General features: G+C 47.7%; 1 protein-coding gene across 1 annotated transcript in view; it reads right to left on the bottom strand.

Annotated features, from left to right (window-relative positions):
* The window catches only part of LOC110531665 (fibroblast growth factor 11-like), a 115,118-nt gene extending 100,039 nt beyond the window's left edge, over positions 1-15,079 (bottom strand). The window contains exons 1-2 of the mRNA XM_021614984.2: positions 14,801-15,079; positions 13,276-14,505 (exon numbers count right to left, since the gene is read on the bottom strand). Of these exons, the coding sequence (XP_021470659.2) occupies positions 13,276-13,468 (193 nt within the window). The 5' untranslated portion in view covers positions 13,469-14,505; positions 14,801-15,079. The remainder of the gene's footprint in view (positions 1-13,275; positions 14,506-14,800) is intronic.
* Between the last annotated feature and the right edge of the window lie 5,758 nt (positions 15,080-20,837).

Below are 20,837 nucleotides of genomic sequence, written 5' to 3'. Positions count from 1 at the left end.
GGGCAGTGTACACATAGCCTGTCTTTCCTTGTTAGCCAGGTCTGCCTATGGCGGCTTCTCTCAATAGCAAGGCTGTACATAGTCAAAGCTTTCCTTAATTAAGTTTGGTTCAGTCACAGTAGTCAGGTATTCTGCTACTGTGTTCTCTCTCGCTCCAGAAATTGTGCAGGGCTGAATGGTTGCTCTCCACACTGAGCACAGTGTTATTGATTAAATCAGTTTGTGTGTGTGTGTGTGTGATTGATAAATCAGTGTGTTAATGAGCAGTGCTGATGGGGCCTGATGAATCACACCGCAACGATGAGCTGCTCATTGTCACACACACACTTCAGCGAAGGGTTGTAATTTACCCAGGCCTTATCGAAGGGTGTATGGGTGGATTTATAGTAGTAGTAGGGCCCTTTCCTTTCCCGATATCTCTAGCCACGGCAGCACCGCACACACACACACACACAAACGCAGTCAGGCATGCGCCAACCCGTGCGCACTAGATGTGTGTGTCCCTGACCTGATATGCAGTAGAAGTGTTATTATATTCTGTTTGGTAAACAGCATTTATATGTCCTTCTCAAACACACACACACACCTATAAATCTTCCCATTCCTTCTCAAACACACACACACACACACACACACACAATTCCAGCGTGGTGATTCCTCCTCTCTGTGGTTGCAGAGGGGCAGGCTGACCTTGTTAACAGCTGACTGGGCTGTAGTGGAGGGTGAGGCCGTCATTCGTATGGGTTGTTACCAGCCACCCGGTGAGTGAGTTGAGATGGGGTCTGACGGAGGGGGGTGGGGAGGAGGAGGAAGGGTCAGTCAGGGACATGCACATCAGATCATCATCTGTCACTGACACACAGGTAAGCAGCGATTACAGACGATACACACATGCATCACATCCAGGCAGGCGAACACACACAGAAATGGACACAAGCAACCTGAATGTTTATTTAGAGCTTGCTCACACACGCACCTGTACATAAACACATGGAACCTAAACTACTTGCTTAGGAAATAGTGGGGCATGAGTAGGTTATGGGTAAGTACGTATGGTTATGGACGTATACTGTATATTGTATGACCACGCACACACATGCAGGAAGGAACACGTGGAGCACTCAGATACACCGACACACTAAAACAAATAGACCCATATCACCACAGCACCAATATAAACAAAACAGCGTACACCAACTAGAAGATCACACATTGCAATACCACACGTTTGAACTGCCACCATATTTGATACAGGCATTAAGTTACATAGTTAACCTCACTCTCCATCCAGTCCTCTCCATCCCTCTCTCCATCCAGTCCTCTCCATCCCTCTCTCCATCCAGTCCTCTCCATCCAGTCCTCTCCATCCCACTCTCCATCCAGTCCTCTCCATCTCTCTCTCCATCCAGTCCTCTCCATCCCTCTCTCCATCCATCCCTCTCACCATCCAGTCCTCCCTGTCCCTCTCTCCATCCAGTCCTCTCCATCCCTCTGTCCATCCAGTCCTCTCCATACCTCTCTCCATCCAGTCCTCTACGTCCCTCTCTCCATCCAATCCTCTCCGTCCCTCTCTCCATCCAGTCCTCTCTGTCCCTCTCGCCATCACTCTCTCCATACCTCTCTCCATCCGGTCCTCTCTGTCCCTCTCTCCATCCAGTCCTCTCTCCATCCCTCTCTCCATCCGGTCCTCTCTGTCCCTCTCTCCATCCAGTCCTCTCTGTCACTCTCTCCATCCCTCTCTCCATCAGTCCTCTCTGTCCCTCTCTCCATCCAGTCCTCTCTTCATCCCTCTCTCCATCCAGTCCTCTCCATCCCTCTCTCCATCCATCCCTCTCACCATCCAGTCCTCCCTGTCCCTCTCTCCATCCAGTCCTCTCCATCCCTCTGTCCATCCAGTCCTCTCCATACCTCTCTCCATCCAGTCCTCTACGTCCCTCTCTCCATCCAATCCTCTCCGTCCCTCTCTCCATCCAGTCCTCTCTGTCCCTCTCGCCATCACTCTCTCCATACCTCTCTCCATCCGGTCCTCTCTGTCCCTCTCTCCATCCAGTCCTCTCTCCATCCCTCTCTCCATCCGGTCCTCTCTGTCCCTCTCTCCATCCAGTCCTCTCTGTCACTCTCTCCATCCCTCTCTCCATCAGTCCTCTCTGTCCCTCTCTCTGTCCCTCTCTCCATCCAGTCCTCTCTTCATCCCTCTCTCCATCCCAGTCCTCTCTGTCCCTCTCTCCATCTCAGTCCTCTCTGTCACTCTCTCCATACCTCTCTCCATCCCAGTCCTCTCTGTCCCTCTCTCTGTCCCTCTCTCCATCCCAGTCCTCTCTGTCCCTCTCTCTCCCTCTCTCCATCTCAGTCCCCTCTGTCCCTCACTCCATCTCAGTCCTCTCTGTCCCTCACTCCATACCTCTCTCCATCTCAGACCTCTCTGTCCCTCTCTCCATCTCAGTCCTCTCTGTCCCTCTCTCCATCTCAGTCCTCTCTGTCCCTCTCTCCATCCCTCTCTCTATCTCAGAGAGGACTGAGATGGAGAGAGGGACGGAGAGGACTGGATGGAGAGAGGGATGTCCCTCTCTTCATCCCTCTCTCCATCCAGTCCTCTCCGTCCCTCTCTCCATCTCAGTCCTCTCTGTCCCTCTCTCCATACCTCTCCATCCCTCTCTCCATCCAGTCCTCTCTGTCCCTCTCTCCATACCTCTCTCCATCCAGTCCTCTCTGTCCCTCTCTCCATACCTCTCTCCATCTCAGTCCCTCTCTCCATACCTCTCTCCATCCCACTCTACATTCAGTCCTCTCCATACCTCTCTCCATCCAGTCCTCTCCATCCCTCTCTCAATACCTCTCTCCATCCAGTCCTCCCTGTCCCTCTCTCCATCCAGTCCTCTCCATCACTCTCTCAATCTCAGTCCTCTCTGTCCCTCTCCATACCTCTCTCCATCCAGTCCTCTCTGTCCATCCCTCTCTCCATCCCTCTCTCCATCCCTCTCTCCATCCAGTCCTCCCTGTCCCTCTCTCCATTAAGTCCTCTCTGTCCATACCTCTCTCCATCCAGTCCTCTCCGTCCCTCTCTCTATCCATACCTCTCTCCATCCAATCCTCTCCGTCCCTCTCTATGTCCATACCTCTCTCCATCCAGTCCTTCCTGTCCCTCTCTCCATCCAGTCCTCTCTGTCCCTCTCTCCATACCTCTCTCCACCCAGTCCTCTCCGTCCCTCTCTCTGTCCATACCTCTCTCCATCCCTCTCTCCATCCAGTCCTCTCTGTCCCTCTCCCCATACCTCTCTCCATGCAGTCCTCTCCGTCCCTCTCTCTGTCCATACCTCTCCCCATTCCAGTCTTTTCTCTGTCCCTCTCTCCATCCAGTCCTCTCTGTCCCTCTCTCCATCCCAGTCCTTTCCCTGTCCCTTTCTCCATCCCAGTCCTTTCCCTGTCCCTCTCTCCATCCCTCTTTCCATCCCTCTCTCCATCCAGTCCTCTCTGTCCCTCTCTCCATCCCAGTCCTTTCCCTGTCCCTCTCTCCATCCCTCTCTCCATTCCTCTCTCCATCCTTCTCTCCATCCCAGTCCTTTCCCTGTCCCTCTCTCCATCCCTCTCTCTGTCCCTCTCTCCATCTCAGTCCTCTCTGTCCCTCTCTCATACCTCTCCATCCAGTCCTCTCTGTCCCTCTCTCCGTACCTCTCTCCATCCAGTCCTCTCTGTCCCTCTTTCCATCCCTCTCTCTCGATACCTCTCTCCATCCAGTCCTCTCTGTCCCTCTCTCCATACCTCTCTCCATCCCTCTCTCCATCCCTCTCTCCATCCAGTCCTCTCTGTCCCTCTCCATACCTCTCTCCATCCAGTCCTCTCCGTCCCTCTCTCTGTCCATACCTCTCTCCATCCCAGTCCTCTCTGTCCCTCTCTCTGTCCATACCTCTCTCCATCCCAGTCCTCTTCGTCCCTCTCTCTCTCTCCATCCAGTCCTCTCCGTCCTTCTCTCTCTCCATCCCTCTCTCCATCCAGTCCTCTCCATCCCTCTCTCTCTCCATCCCTCTCTCCATCCAGTCCTCTCCGTCCCTCTCTCTCCATCCAGTCCTCTCTGTCCCTCTCCATACCTCTCTTCATCCAGTCCTCTCCGTCCCTCTCTCTGTCCATACCTCTCTCCATCCCAGTCCTCTCTGTCCCTCTCTCCATACCTCTCTCCATCCCTCTCTCCATCTCAGTCCTCTCCGTCCCTCTCTCCATCTCAGTCCTCTCCGTCCCTCTCTCCATCCCTCTCTCCATCCCAGTCCTTTTCCTGTCCCTCTCTCCATACCTCTCTCCATCCCTTTCTCCATCCCAGTCCTTTCCCTGTCCCTCTCTCCATACCTCTCTCCATACCTCTCTCCATCCCTCTCTCCATCCCAGTCCTTTTCCTGTCCCTCTCTCCATCCCTCTCTCCATCCCAGTCCTTTCCCTGTCCCTCTCTCCATACCTCTCTCCATACCTCTCTCCATCCCTGTCTCCATCCCAGTCGTTTTCCTGTCCCTCTCTCCATCCCTCTCTCCATCCCTCTCTCCATCCCTCTCTCCATCCCAGTCCTTTTCCTGTCCCTCTCTCCATCCCTCTCTCCATCCCTCTCTCCATCCCTCTCTCCATCTCAGTCCTCCCTGTCCCTCTCTCCATCCCTCTCTCCATCCAGTCCTCTCTCCATCCCTCTCTCCATCCCAGTCCTTTCCCTGTCCCTCTCTCCATCCCTCTCTCCATACCTCTCTCCATCCCTCTCTCCATCCCAGTCCTTTCCCTGTCCCTCTCTCCATCCCTCTCTCCATCCCAGTCCTTTCCCTGTCCCTCTCTCCATACCTCTCTCCATCCCTCTTTCCATCCCTCTCTCCATCCCAGTCCTTTCCCTGTCCCTCTCTCCATAACTCTCTCTATCCCTCTCTCCATACCTCTCTCCATCCCAGTCCTTTTCCTGTCCCTCTCTCCATCCCTCTCTCCATCCCTCTCTCCGTCCCTCTCTCTGTCCATACCTCTCTCCATCCCAGTCCTCTCTGTCCCTCTCTCTGTCCATACCTCTCTCCATCCCAGTCCTCTTCGTCCCTCTCTCTCTCTCCATCCAGTCCTCTCCGTCCTTCTCTCTCTCCATCCCTCTCTCCATCCAGTCCTCTCCATCCCTCTCTCTCTCCATCCCTCTCTCCATCCAGTCCTCTCCGTCCCTCTCTCTCCATCCAGTCCTCTCTGTCCCTCTCCATACCTCTCTTCATCCAGTCCTCTCCGTCCCTCTCTCTGTCCATACCTCTCTCCATCCCAGTCCTCTCTGTCCCTCTCTCCATACCTCTCTCCATCCCTCTCTCCATCTCAGTCCTCTCCGTCCCTCTCTCCATCCCTCTCTCCATCCCAGTCCTTTTCCTGTCCCTCTCTCCATACCTCTCTCCATCCCTCTCTCCATCCCAGTCCTTTCCCTGTCCCTCTCTCCATACCTCTCTCCATACCTCTCTCCATCCCTCTCTCCATCCCAGTCCTTTTCCTGTCCCTCTCTCCATCCCTCTCTCCATCCCTCTCTCAATCCCTCTCTCCATCCCTCTCTCCATCCCTCTCTCTCTCCATCCCTCTCTCCATCCCAGTCCTTTCCCTGTCCCTCTCTCCATCCCTCTCTCCATCCCTCGCTCCATACCTCTCTCCATACCTCTCTCCATACCTCTTTCCATCCCTCTTTCCATCCCTCTCTCCATCCCTCTCTCCATCCCAGTCCTTTCCCTGTCCCTCTCTCCATACCTCTCTCCATCCCTCTCTCTATCCCTCTCTCCATCCCAGTCCTCTCCCTGTCCCTCTCTCCATCCCTCTCTCCATCCCAGTCCTCTCCCTGTCCCTCTCTCCATCCCTCTCTCCATCCCAGTCCTTTCTCTGTCCCTCTCTCCATCCCTCTCTCCATCCCAGTCCTCTCCCTGTCCCTCTTTCCATGCCTCTTTCCATCCCACTCCTCTCTCGGTCCCCTATGCTGATCTATAATTAAGCTAAACTCTTGTGGAAGCTTGTTGCATGCTGGGTAGAGCCAACGCAAAACCAACCAGATGCCCCTTTGAGGGTGAGCTACGAACAGGAGAGGTCAGGGAAATTCTGTGGGGTCACTGGTGATGAGTGATCAATGATCGCCTCCAACCACCTACACCACACACACACACACAGGCAGGAACACACACACAGCCAATGGGATGCACAGACACAAACACATAGCCAGAGGCACACACACTGTAAATAAGGTTACTGTGAATTTGACAGTAGCTTACAGGCAGCTTGGTGGCAAGTGAAATTCTGTATTTCATATTACAGTATATATATAATATAATATATATATATAATATATAATATATATATTATATATATATATATATATATATATATATATATATAAATAATATATATATATATAAATATGGTAACAATACGGTAACACACAGTACAATACTGTAAAATTGACTGTATTATATTGTAAAAAAGTGAAGCTACTGTTATCAGAATGAACGGATTTCCCAGTATTTTACTGTGATTAGTGCAAGCAGGTTGGCTGCTACAGTAGGTAAAGTGTTTACACATTACAGTGTATTTATGAATATTTGGTGTTTTATATCATTTGCACATAACAAAGGCCTTAACAAAGACTTCCAAACCCACAGTGACCACAGGGCAAGACAGACCAAAAGGACATGGCAAAATGCTCAACCGTTTATGGTTGAAGACTTGCTGCCTCTCCAATCTGTCCCCTATACAAACTGATGGGGCACTATAATCACATAGGAGTTAAGTTGGTACAGCATTCTTATTCATGGGGGCAACAGATATAGCCTCTCACAAGGCACACCTCAAAATACGTCAATGCAACAGAAACAACAATACCTTACACCCACTACGGTCAAAAGGTTTTTGGCGATCCAAAGATACGATACTGTATTCTTTAAAAAAAAATGATTTCACCTTTACTTAACCAGGTAGGCTAGTTGAGAACCATTTCTCTTTTACAACTGCAACCTGGCCAAGATAAAGCAAAGCAGTGCGACAGAAACAACAACAGAGTTATACATGGAATAAACAAGGGTACAGTCAATAACACAATAGAAACAAAATAAAGTCTATATACAGTGTGTGCAAATGGCTTGAGGAGGTAAGGCAATAAATAGGCCATTGTAGCAAAGTAATTACAATTTAGCAGATTAACACTGGAGTGATAGATGAGCAGGTGATGATGAGCAGATGATGGTGTGCAAGTAGTGATACTGGTGTGCAAAAGAGCAGCAAAGTAAATCAAAACAATGTGGGGATGAGGTAGGTAGATTGAGTGGGCTATTTACAGAAGGACTATGTACAGCTGCAGCGATCGGTTAGCTGCTCAGATAGCTGATGTTTAAAGTTAGTGAGGGAAATGTAAGTCTCCAGCTTCAGCAATTTTTGCAATTCGTTCCAGTCACTGGCAGCAGAGAACTGGAAGGAAAGGCGGCCAAAGGAGGTGTTGGCTTTGGGGATGACCAGTGGGATATACCTGCTGGAGCGCGTGCTACGGGTGGGTGTTGTTATCGTGACCAGTGAACTGAGATAAGGTGGGGCTTTACCTAGCAAATACTTATTGATGACCTGGAGCCAGTGAGTCTGGCAACAAATATGTAGCGAGGGCCAGCCAACTAGAGCATACAGGTCGCAGTGGTGGGTGGTATAAGGCGCTTTGGTAACAAAATGGATGGCACTGTGATAGACTGCATCCAATTTGCTGAGTAGAGTATTGGAAGCTATTTTGTCGATGACGTCGCCGAAGTCGAGGATCGGTAGGATAGTCAGTTTTACTAGGGTCATTTTGGCGGCGTGAGTGAAGGAGGCTTTGTTGCGAAATAGGAAGCCGATTCTAGATTTCATTTTGGATTGGAGATGTTTGATATAAGTCTGGAAGGAGAGTTTACAGTCTAGCCAGACACCTAGATATTTGTAGTTGTCCACGTATTCTAGGTCAGAACCATCCAGAGTAGTGATGCTAGTTGGGCGGGCTGGTGCAGGCAGCGAACAGTTGAAAAGCATGCATTTGGTTTTGCTAGCATTTAAGGGCAGTTGGAGGCCACAGAGGGAGTGTTGTATGGCATTGAAGCTCGTTTGGAGGTTAGTTAACACAGTGTCTAAAGAAGGGCCAGAAGTATACAGTATGGTGTTGTGTGCGTAGAGGTGGATCAGGGAATCACCCGCAGCAAGAGCAACATCATTGATATGTACAGAGAAAATAGTCGGCCCGAAAATTGAACCCTGTGGTACCCCCATAGAGACTGCCAGAGGTCCGGACAACAGGCCCTCCGATTTGACACACTGAACTCTTTCTGAGAAGTAGTTGGTGAACCAGGCAAGGCAGTCATTTGAGAAACCAAGGCTGTTGAGTCTGCCGATAAGAATACGACGATTGAGAGACGAAAGCCTTGGCCAGGTCGATGAATACGGCTGCACAGTACTGTCTTTTATCGATGGCGGTTATGATATCGTTTAGGACCTTGAGCGTTTCCGTGACCAGCTCGGAAACCGGATTACACAGCGGAAAAGGTACGGTGTTATTGGAAATGGTCAATGATCTGTTTATTAACTTGACTTTCAAAGACTTTAGAAATTCCGTGGGTGGAATTACAGTACCATTCGAAATACAGCAATTCTTTCCCCACCTGCAACATTTTCCCACAATGCTCCATAATTTACAGTATGCTGCAGTAAAATTGTTGATAATACCCAAAATTACCATATCAATTACAGTTTCTGTTATTGTGCACACACAGGCAGAGGCACCAGAGACGGAAAAACACACACTCAGGAACACCTACAAACTCACGGCCATGGGTCACCGATTCTCCCTCGCTCTCCCTCTCTCTTTTTTTGCTGACAGGCAATATTCCCACAATGACAGGGGCAAGCTATGTCTAATCCATACTAATACGTAGTGAATGCCGGAATCGTGGAGAAGCCATAGAAAGCAAAAGGGGCTTGTATTACCATAATAAAACAATCAGACTGTAGCGACCGCTGGTGCAACCCATTAGAAAAGGAATGGCCGGCCATTACGACCTGGGCTGATATCTATGTTCACCGGGGCATGTGTATATGCGTGAGTGTGGGTGCCATATTTTCCACCGGTAATTACAGTGCAGTGCATGGTGGCCGCGGCGGCAGATGCTGTGTTCACGGGTAAGGTTTCCACCGTGATCACCCTGACGAACTTGATAATACATATAGGGTCGACCAGCGGAATGACGACCGCAGCAGCTACTACACACGCCCAGTTAGACCAATGGCTACTGGGGTTTGGAGAGGGGAGTGCTTACTTGGTATTAGGTTTTATATAATATTCACGTACGACTTTACAAACCTGCCGCGTACATGTTTTGCGTATGCGTGGTGCCGGGAATCGCGGCCACTTATCCTGCCGTAGCAAGCACCATGCTCTACCAACGGAGCTACGTTTATAGATGTAGAACGTTTACACCGTATTTATAGAACGTCGACACACCGTTCATAGACCGTTCACTTCACTCAACAGTCCCTCCATGATAGAGAGAAACCTCTGGAAGCATCTAACTAAGTCAGCCTTCAATTCTTCAATTCTGAGTGAGTCTTCACACAACATGCCGGAAATCATACTTTGAAATAAATTACTAAATAGAACCTGGTATACAGAGAGAGAAAAGGCTAATATAAACTGGGTAGTTCGAGCCCTGAGTGCTGATTGGCTGACAGCTGTGGTAAATCTGACCGCATACCACGGGTATGACAAAACATGTATTTTTACTGCTCTAATTACATTGGTAACCAGTTTATAATAGCAATAAGGCACCTCAGGGGTTTGTGATATGGGTCATTCTTGGGCTGCGCTAATATTAGATTTTTTTTTTTTTACTAGAATAACTGAACACCCCACAACATTAAGTACATATTAAAACCGTCAAGAAAACATATTTTCCGACCTCAGACATTAAAGCCCTTTTATTACTATGCTTGTGACAGGTTTTTTTGGTTCAAAATGGCCTCTGCTCCTCATGTGGTGAAGGACAGGAGACCACATGGTGTGCATGAATGAATAGATTGTATATTTTTATGGGTTAAAGTATTATTTTGATAAGTACTAGTTTTCCATCTTCATTTCATGTAACGGGGTTGAGTTGGTCAGCTCGACGATCCCCACCTGACTTTAAAAAACAACAAAATACAGATATAAAATAATGTGATTACTTGCCTGTTTCTGTACCATGCAGTTGAAAATTGTTGAATGATGTTATATAATTACATTACAGAATTCTTAGTGCCAGTTAAAAAACATGATTTTAAAAAAAAATACATTATACTGGACATTTCAATTTATATTCAAAATCTTTTAACATTTCATTTTGGTGAGCCAATACTTGAAATATAACATAAAAATATTACAAGAATGACCCACACATGGCCAATATACCACGGCTAAAGGCTGTGTCCTGGCACGCGTTGCGTCGTGCGTAAGAACAGCCCTTAGCTGTGGTAAATTGGCCGTATACCACACCTCCCCGGGCATTGTTGCTTAAATATACTCTCAAAGGTGACCGTATAGTCTGAAATGATTTCAATATTTTGACACACTGACTACTCCGAATAACTCCAAATGTCAAGAGCACAGAGATACGTGTGAATATAAACACAATCGCAGGATGTCCCATAAATAACATTGTTCGACATGAAGAACAGTTTGTCTTATAACCAGCTCACTGTCTCACACTAGCTCATAGAAATACTGTTGCCACCATTAAACTTCATTTTGGTCCATTTACTTATGAGATCATAAAACTGCAGCAGCCACCGTGACGAAGGCCCCTCAAAGCAGTCTGGGAATATGCCTCCTCAAGTCTAGTTTAATTCCACTAACCAGAAGTGTATTGTGATAGATTTAGTCTGACCGGTTTAATGTGCCACTGGGTTAATTATGTAAAACACACACACACAGGGTTTTAAATAACACATGCGAACACACACACGCGCGTGCACACACACACAAACACACACCAGTTGCCCCGTAAATGAGGATATTGATGTTTTTACACAGTGCTAAATCACAATGACACGCCAAGTTTTTCTATCGCCGCAAATGACCAGGACCTGTCTGCTGGTCGGTCCGCTGTGCTGACATGTAACACAATAATCACACCCATTACAGACAGAGAAGGGGGCAGTCGTGTGGTTCATTCTGTATGGTAGGACTATTGTTTAAAGTTATAATAGGGGAAAGGATGTAGCAGATGTGGAACATTTTGTTAGAGAAAACAAAATCAACTTTTATTGTATTGTCAGTATTGAGTAGATAGAATTATTTTTATTTTTAACACAACCAGTACGTACAAATCCTAACTCTCCCTCGTTTCCATTTAGATGATAATGCTACGGATATTCAGGCCATTCGCCTGAATACAACGGGGCTTATGCTAACTGCACCACTGGGTCACCTCTGCTTTCCACAGTCAACACATGCTCAACTTATATGTCTGCTCGGTAACAAGAAGATAAAGACGCTTTGAGCTTCTTGACAATCATGTAAACTGTCAACATGGATTGGTGGGGTCATGTATGGTGGGTACAGACTGTATATGATGAAATAAACCAGAATAATAATACCTTCACAACTCTCAGGAGTATTAAGTAGCAAGTAAAAGAAAGAGAGTAATAGACAAGTATATACTCACATAAATGAAAGTGAAAATACAGTACCAGTATAAAGTTTGGACACGTCTACTTATTCAAGGGTTTTTCTTTATTTTTACTATTTTATACATTGTCGAATTATGGTGACGACGTCACAACTATGAAATAACACATATGGAATCATGTAGTAACCAAAAAAGTGTTCAAAAAATCCAAATATATTTGAGATTTGAGATTCTTCATAGTAGCCACCCTTTGCCTTGATGACAGCTTTGCCCACTCTTGGCATTCTCTCAACCAGCTTCACCTGGAATGCTTTTCCAACAGTCTTGAAGGAGTTCCCACATATGCTGAGCGCTTGTTGGCTGCTTTTTCTTCACTCTGCGGTCCGACTCATCCCAAACCATCTCAATTTGGTTGCGGTCGGTGACTGTGGAGGCCAGGTCATCTGATGCAGCACTCCATCACTCTCCCTCTTGGTAAAATAGCCCTTACACAGCCTGGAGGTGTGTGGGTCATTGTCATGTTGAAAAACAAAATGGTAGTCCCGCTAAGCGCAAACCAGATGGGACGGAGTATCACTGCAGAATGCTGTGGCAGCCATGCTGGTTAAGTGTGCCTTGAATTCTAAATAAATCACAGACAGTGTCACCAGCAAAGCACACCCACATCATCACGCAACTTCCATGCTTCACAGTGGGAACCACACATGGATTTCATCCTATCACCTACTCTGCGTCTCACAAAGACACGGCGGTAGGAACCAAAAATCTAAAATTTGAACTCATCAGACCAAAGGACAGATTTCCACTGGTCTAATGTCCATTGCTCGTGTTTCTTGGAGCATTCAAGTCTCTTCTTATTATTGGTGTCCTTTAGTAGTGTTTTCTCTGCAGCAATTTGACCTTGAAGGCCTGATTCACGCAGTCTCCTCTGAACAGTTGATGTTAAGATATGTCTGTTACTTGAACTCCGTGAAGCATCGATTTGGGTTGCAATTTCTGAGGCTGGTAACTCTAATGAGCTTATTCTCTGCAGAAGAGGTAACTTTGGGTCTTCCTTTCCTGTGGAGGTCCTCATGAGAGCCAGTTTCATCATAGCAATTTATGTTTTTTTCGACTGCACTTGAAGAAACTTTCAAAGTTCTTGAAATGTTCCGTATTGACTGACCTTCATGCTTAAAGTAATGATGATCTCTTTGCTTATTTGAGCTGTTCTTGCCATAATATGGACTTTACCAAATAGGGCTATCTTCTGTATACCAGCCCTACCATGTCACAACACAACTGATAGTCTCAAACGCATTAAGCAGGAAAGAAAATCCACAAATTAACAAGGCTGTTAATTGAAATGCATTTCAGTTGACTACCTCATCAAGCTGGTTGAGAAAATGCCACGAGTGTGCAAAGCTGTCATCAAGGCAAAGGGTGGCTACTTTGAAGAATCTTAAACATTGAAATATATTTGGATTTGTTTAACACTTTTTTGGTTACTACATGATTCAAATGTGTGTTATGTGTTATTTCATAGTTTTGATGTCTTCACTATTATTCGACCATGTAGAAAATAGTAAAAAATAGAGAAAAACCCTTGAGTGAGTAGGTGTGTCCAAACTTTTGACTGGTACTGTATATATTGACTCACCCGGTTTTTTTTCTAACTTTCGCCCTCGATTGCCACATAGTCGGACTTTTGATATGAGTAATAATATTTGTTTCTGGCACAGGGACTTGTTGGCCTTGGGGCACGGCTTCCTCTTGTTGGCCACCTGCCGGTTGGCCTGGGGGTCCTTCACCTCCCGCCGCTGGCGGATCAATGAGCTGGCGAGAGCCGCCATATTGCCGCCCGCTCCTGTTTTTCACCCGGTTGTGGTCGGGGGGAACCGTGGGCCGCCCCCCTGCCCTTTCACCCAGGGCGACGGCGCACCGCCGGAGGAGATTACCCAGAATCCTTGAGAAAACTTTCCTAGATTGACATAGAAATGTCAATATGTTATGTCAACAATATCTGGAGGAATATAGTAGCAGAGTGGGGGTCACTAGGGGATTCTTGCTGGTGAATGGAGGGAGGAGACCACCACGGCAGTGAGAGTGGTGGAGTCCTTGTCAAAGGCTCACCCAAAGTTGTGGGATGTTGACTAGTTGAGGTTTGGTTCGATGCAATGTGTTGTTCCAGTCACTGGTGGTTTAGCTGTTGTTGTTCTCCTTTAGGCTGTTGCCTGCTATTGCACTTGTTGTTGTTTACGTTGTTGTCACTGTCCCTCCGTCACAATGGCAGCAGGAAGATATAAAACTCATGGTGTCATTTTCAGGTACACAGTTATCAGTGGGTGAGAAGAGCCACTACGCCAGTGTCCCTCTGTGTGCGTCCCAGGTTGGGTGCTTTGTCCTGGGCCACGGCCCTCCCCACGGCCCCTTCCTCTCCCTGCAGCGCCAGCTAACTTTGACACAGCTCCTTCAGGACAGGAAAGAATTTTCCTGACGACCGAATCATATCAAAACAGAGATAAGTCTCAAAGTCCTTATAGCCTCCAGTCCTGCTGCTCACACACACGCTTCAATTCAGTCAGGAGGTGATCGTTGAAATAAAGTGATCGTTGAAATAAGAACAAACCCAAAAAACTATAAATGACACAAGCTTTCAGACATCCACAATGCAGCTCCTCCTTTCTTCACCTGATCCTTCACATCCCTCCATCAAAAAAGAGAAAAAAACTAAAATTACAAGAGAAAAAGAAAGAATTCAAAACGGGACCGTCCGACCTGAGATATCGGCTCTGAAAAAAAAGAGGAATGAGGATGACGGGTGGACGGACAGACGGAGAGCTGGATCGTTCCTTCCTTTCAAGCTCTCCTGGCATAACCCCCTTTTCACCTACCCCCCGAGAGAGAGAGAGAGAGAGAGAGAGAGAGAGAGAGAGAGAGAGAAACAATTTTTAATCCCAGCAGTTCCCACAAACAGAGGTGACATTCATGAATGAGGAAGCAAGAGAGAGACTTTGGGAAAGGGAACTCATGCAGTGTGCCTGCCTAGCCACCCATCGGATCTCCAACTCCAACATCACCACGGTTGAGTATCCTTCACACAAATGAGGAGAGGGGCAGCGAGGCATGAATGAATGAATGGAGGGATGAAGGGAGGGAGGTGACAGGTAGCTGTTGTCTCTTACTGTGCAGTGGCTGTAGCCGTGGATCATCGGCGGGGGGCTGGTCGGTAGGTGACAGTGGTCCGGTGCCTTAGATTCCCCCTGTCCTCTCTCCTCTCTCTTTCACTGCTGCTTCAAAAGGCACCAGCCTGGATGCCTTCCTTACTCCCTCTGTGTGTGAGAGAAAGAGAGAATGTGTGTGTGTCTCTTGATCTCCCGATCAAAGCAACTCTCAGTTTCATTGCGTGTGTGTGTGTGTGTGTGTGTGGGTGCGCACGTGTGGAGAGACAGTGTGTGTGTGACTCTCTCTCTCATCCCTTGCTCACAGTGCATTACAGAGACCATGCTTTACATGGTCTCTCTCTCTCTCTCTCTCTCTCTCTCTCTCTCTCTCTCAATTGTGCTCTCTATTTCCCTAAGCCCTCCCTTTTGCTATCCTTCTCCCTCCCTTTTCTCCTCCCTCTGTCACTCCGATCCCTCCTTCTCTGTCTATCATTCAAAATCCCTCCTTCCCTCCTTCTTCCTCGTCTCACATTCCTCCCTTCCTCTCCTCCCCTCTCTCCCCATCGCTCCTCTCGCTCGGTACAGCGGTATAGCCCAGCCCCACCCTCTCTATGATGTTGGCTTAAAGAGACAAACAGAGAGTAGATGTCAGTGGCTGTAGTCTCCCTCTACACTGCTCAATATGACAAGGACATAGGGACAGACAGACAGAGAGACGCACTGAATCAGACAGGATAACGTCTCTTAGATGTCACTTATACAACGTCATAGACAGACGTACATTCAGTATGCAGATGAATAATCAAACTGAATATACACTCTCACATTCACACATCCTATCTGTCTCTCTTTCACTTTCTCTTCAACAAATATAAGCATTTTATAGAATGTTTGAACATTTTTGTGCCCTTTTCAACTTTTTTAGTATATGATCATTTCTGTCTTTCATAGTCCAAAACAAGCACTAGGCATGTTATTCTACAAACTCCATTATTAGTAAGTAGTCGTGCTATGGACTATTCAACGCTGGTCTGAGCAATCGGAATCCACGTTTCAAGATTGTTTTGATAACGCGGCCTAGGATATGTTCCAGGTAGCCTCAGAAGATAATGTTGTCGAATACACTTATTCGGTGAGTGAGTTTATAAAGAAGAGTATAGGAGATGATGTACCCACTTTGACTATTAAAATCTACCCTAACCAGAAACAGTGGATAATGGCAGCATTTGAGAAAAACTGAAAGCGCGTACCACCGCATTTAACCATGGCAAGGTGACTGGGAATATGGCCAAATACAAACAGAGTAGTCATTCCCTCCGCAAGGCAATCAAACAAGCAAAATGTAAGTATAGAGACAAAGTGGAGTTGCAATTCAACGGCTCAGACACAAGACGTATGTGGCAGGGTCTACAGACAACCAAGGACCACAAAAGGAAAACCAGCCACATCGCGGACGTCTTTCTTCCAGACAAACTAAACACCTTCTTTAACCGCTTTGAGGATAATACAGTGACACCGACGCGGCCCACTAACAAGGACTGTGGGCTCTCCATCCCCGTGGCCGAAGTGAGTAAGACATTTAAAACGTGTTAACCTTCGCAAGGCTGCCGGCCCAGACGACATTCCTAGCCATGTCCTCAGAGCATGCGCAGACCAGCTGGCTGGTGTGTTTACAGACATAATCAATCTCTCCCTATCCCAGTCTGCTGTTCTCACATGCTTCAAGATGGCAACCATTGTTCCTGTACCCAAGAATGCAAAGGTAACAGAACGAAATCACTATCACCCTATAGCACTTAATTCTGTCATCATGAAGTGTTTTGAGAGACTAGTCAAGGACCATATCACCGCCACCTTACCTGTCACCCTAGACCCACTTCAATTTGCTTACCGCCCCAATAGGGCCACAGACGATGCAATTGCCATCACACTGCACACTGCCCTATCCCATCTGGACAAGAGGAATACCTATGTAAGAATGCTGTTCATTGACTATAGCTCAGCACACCATAGTACCCTCCAAACTCATCATTAAGCTCAGGGCCCTGGATCTGAACACCGCCCTGTGCAACTGGGTCCTAGACCTCCTGACAGGCCATCCCCAGGTGGTGAAGGTAGGAAACAACATCTCCTCTCACTTCACTGATCCTCAGCACTGGGACCCCACAAGGGTGCGTGCTCAGCCCCCTCCTGTACTCCCTGTTCAACCATGACTGCGTGGCCATGCACACCTCCAACTCAATCATCAAGTTCGCAGATGACACCACAGTAGTAGGCTTGATTTCCAACAATGATTAGACAACCACAGAGAGAAGGTGAGAGCATCAGGAAAACAACCTCTCACTCAATGTCAACAAAACAAAGGAGATGATCATGGACTTCAGGAAACAGCAGAGGGAGCACCCCCTTATCCACATCGACGGGACGGCAGTGGAGAAGGTGGAAAGTTTTAAGTTCCTCGGGATGCATATCACTGACAAACTGAAATGGTCCAACCACACACACAGTGTGGTGAAGAAGACGCAACAGCGCCTCTTCAACCTCAGGAGGCTGAAGAAATTTGATTTGTCACCTGAAACCCTCACAAACTTTTACAGATGCACAATTGAGAGCATCCTGTTGGGAGCACCGCCTGGTACAGCAACTACACTGCACCACCCTCTGAGCTGTCCAGAGGGTGGTGCGGTCTGCACAACATATCACCGGGGGCAAACTACCTGCCCTCCAGGACACCTACAGCACCTGATGTCACAGGAAGGCCAAAATGATCATCAAGGACAACAACCACCCGAGCCACTACCTGTTCACCCCGTTACCATCAAGAAAGCGAGATCAGTACAGGTGCATCAAAGCTGGGACCGAGAAACTGAAAAACAGCTTATATCGCAAGGACATCGGACTGTTAAACAGCCTCCTAGCACAGAGAGGTTGCTGCCTATATACAGACTTGAAATCATAGGCCACTTTAATAAATGGAACACTAGTCACTTTAATAATGCCACTTTAGTAATGTTATATATCTTGCATTACTCATCTCATATGTTTATACTGTATTTTATACCATCTATTGCATCTTAGCCTATGCCGCTCTGACATTGCTCATCCATATATTTATATTTATATATTCTTATTTCATTCCTTTACTTAGATTTATGTGTTTATTAGGTATTTGTTGTGGAATTGTTAGATATTACTTGATAGATATTGCTGCACTGCCGGAACTAGAAGCACAAGCATTTCACACAAGCATTTCAAACTGAAACTTTTTCACCTTGGTCACATGATTTTGACGACAAACTCTCTCTGGTGTTATGTCTCCAATACAAATGCAGCTCTTCTGTGTGTTGTTACATAGCAATAGCAATTTCACAGTGCCTATATTATAAAGATATAAACCCTGGATTGGATCCCCCAGAGGTGTGTAAAGGAATGGAATCCTTCTCACCTGCTGGGTTTTCTCTTTTACTTTACAACACCGACAGGGTTCCCTCTCTCCCTCCTTTTTACTCTCGAGTTAGCTTAGCTCTCCTTACACCACAGCGCTTCAGCCAAGCACCGTGGCTCCATCTCCATTATGGGGAAAGCTCCATCGGATCAGAAGGACTCCGTTTCTCAGAGCTCCCCAATGCGGAAACTGGAGTGGGAAGAGGCACAGACACAGGAGATTTGTGATGAAGACATCAGTTGGTCCAGACAAGACAAGACATGGTACAGAGTGCCAGGAAGGAGAGTGAGTGAGTGAGTGAGTGAGTGAGTGAGTGAGTGAGTGAGAGAAGGAAAATGGAGAGAGAGAGAGAGAGAGAGAGAGAGGGAGAGAGGGAGAGAGAGAGAGAGAAGGGAAAGGGGGAGAGAGAGAGAGAGAAGGGAAAGGGAGAGAGAAGGGAAAGGGAGAGAGAGAGAGAAGGGAAAGGGAGAGAGAGAAGGGAGAGAGAGAGAGAGAGAGAGAAGGGAAAGGGAGAGAGAGAGAGAGAAGGAAAATGGAGAGAGAGAGAGAAGGGAAATAGAGAGAGAGAAGGGAAAGGGAGGGAGGGAGAGAGAGAGATGGGAAAGAGAGAGAGAAAGAGAGAGAAGGGAAAGGGAGAGAGAAAGAGAGAGAGAGAGAGAGAAGGGAAATGGAGAGAGAGAGAGAGAAGGGAGAGAGAGAGAGAGAGAGAGATGGGAAAGGGAGAGAGAGAGAGACGGGAAAGGGAGAGAGAGAGAGAGAGAGAGAAGGGAAATGGAGAGAGAGAGAGAGAGAAGGGAAATGGAGAGAGAGAGAAGGGAAAGGGAGAGAGAGAGAGAGAGAAGGGAGAGAGAGAGAGAGAGAGAGAGAGAGAGAAGGGAAAGGGAGAGAGAGAGAGAGAGAGAGAGAAGGGAAAGGGAGAAAGAGAGAGAGAGAGAAGGGAAAGGGAGAGAGAGAGAGAGAGCGAGAGAAGGGAAGGGAGAGACAGAGAGAGAGAAAGAAGGGATGGGAGAGAGAGAGAAGGGAAAGAGAGAGAGAAGGGAAAGAGTCAGAGAGAGAAGGTAAAGGGAGAAAGAGAGAGAGAAGGGAAGGGAGAGAGAGAGAGAGAGAGAGAGGGGAAAGGGAGAGAGAGAGAAGGGAAGGGAGAGAGAGAGAGGGGAAAGGGAGAGAGAGAGAGAAGGGAAAGAGAGAGAGAGAGAGAGAGAGAGAGAGAAGGGAAAGAGAGAGAGAGAGAGAGAGAGAGAGAGAGAGAGAGAGAGAAGGGAGAGAGAGAGAGAGAGAAGGGAAGGGAGAGAGAGAGAGAGAGAAGGGAAAGGGAGCGAGAGAGAGAGAAAAGGGAAAGGTGAGAGAGAAAAGGGAAAGGGAGAGCGAGAGAGAGAGAAGGGAAAGGGAGAGAGAGAGAGAGAGAAAAGGGAAAGGGAAAGAGAGAAAAGGGAAAGGGAGAGAGAGAGGGAGAGAGAGAGAAGGGAAAGAGAGAGAGAGAAGGGAAAGAGTCAGAGAGAGAAGGGAAAGGGAGAGAGAGAGGGGGGGGAAAGAGAGAGAGAGAAGGGAAAGGGAGAAAGAGAGAGAGAAGGGAAGGGAGAGAGAGAGAGAGAAGGGAAAGGGAGAGAGAGAGGGGGAAAGGGAGAGAGAGAGAGAAGGGAAAGCGAGAGAGAGAGAGAGAGAGAGAGAAGGGAAAGGGAGAGAGAGAATGGAAAGGGAGAGAGAGAGAGAGAAAAGGGAAAGGGAGAGAGAGAAAAGGGAAAGGGAGAGCGAGAGAGAGAGAAGGGAAAGGGAGAGAGAGAGAAAAGGGAAAGGGAGAAAGAGAGAGAGAAGGGAAGGGAGAGAGAGAGAGAGAGAAGGGAAAGGGAGAGAGAGAGAAGGGAAGGGAGAGAGAGAGAGGGGAAAGGGAGAGAAAGAGAGAAGGGAAAGAGAGAGAGAGAGAGAAGGGAAAGAGAGAGAGAGAGAGAGAGAAGGGAGAGAGAGAGAGAGAAGGGAAATGGAGAGAGAGAGAGAAGGGAAAGGGAGCGAGAGAGAGAGAAAAGGGAAAGGTGAGAGAGAGAAAAGGGAAAGGGAGAGCGAGAGAGAGAGAAGGGAAAGGGAGAGAGAGAGAGAGGGAGAGAGAGAGAGAGAGAGAAGGGAAAGAGAGAGAGAGAAGGGAAAGAGTCAGAGAGAGAAGGGAAAGGGAGAGAGAGAGAGGGGGAAAGAGAGAGAGAGAAGGGAAAGGGAGAAAGAGAGAGAAGGGAAGGGAGAGAGAGAGAGAGAGAGAGAAGGGAAAGGGAGAGAGAGAGAAGGGAAAGGGAGAGAGAGAGAAGGGAAAGGGAGAGAGAGAGAGGGGGAAAGGGAGAGAGAGAGAAGGGAAAGCGAGAGAGAGAGAGAGAGAGAAGGGAAAGGGAGAGAGAGAGACAGAATGGAAAGGGAGAGAGAGAGAGAGAAAAGGGAAAGGGAGAGAGAGAAAAGGGAAAGGGAGAGCGAGAGAAGGGAAAGGGAGAGAGAGAAAAGGAAAGAGAGAAAAGGGAAAGGGAGAGAGAGAGAGAGGGAGAGAGAGAGGGGAAAGAGAGAGAGAGAGAGAGAGAGAGAGAAGGGAAAGGGAGAGAGAGAGAGAAGGGAGAGAGAGAGAGAAGGGAAAGAGAGAGA

The sequence above is a fragment of the Oncorhynchus mykiss genome, chromosome 9 (genome assembly GCF_013265735.2).
Source record: "Oncorhynchus mykiss isolate Arlee chromosome 9, USDA_OmykA_1.1, whole genome shotgun sequence".
Taxonomy (NCBI): domain Eukaryota; kingdom Metazoa; phylum Chordata; class Actinopteri; order Salmoniformes; family Salmonidae; genus Oncorhynchus; species Oncorhynchus mykiss.
The sequence above is the reverse complement of the archived record's forward strand: the minus strand, read 5'-3'. Positions and strand labels throughout refer to the sequence as shown.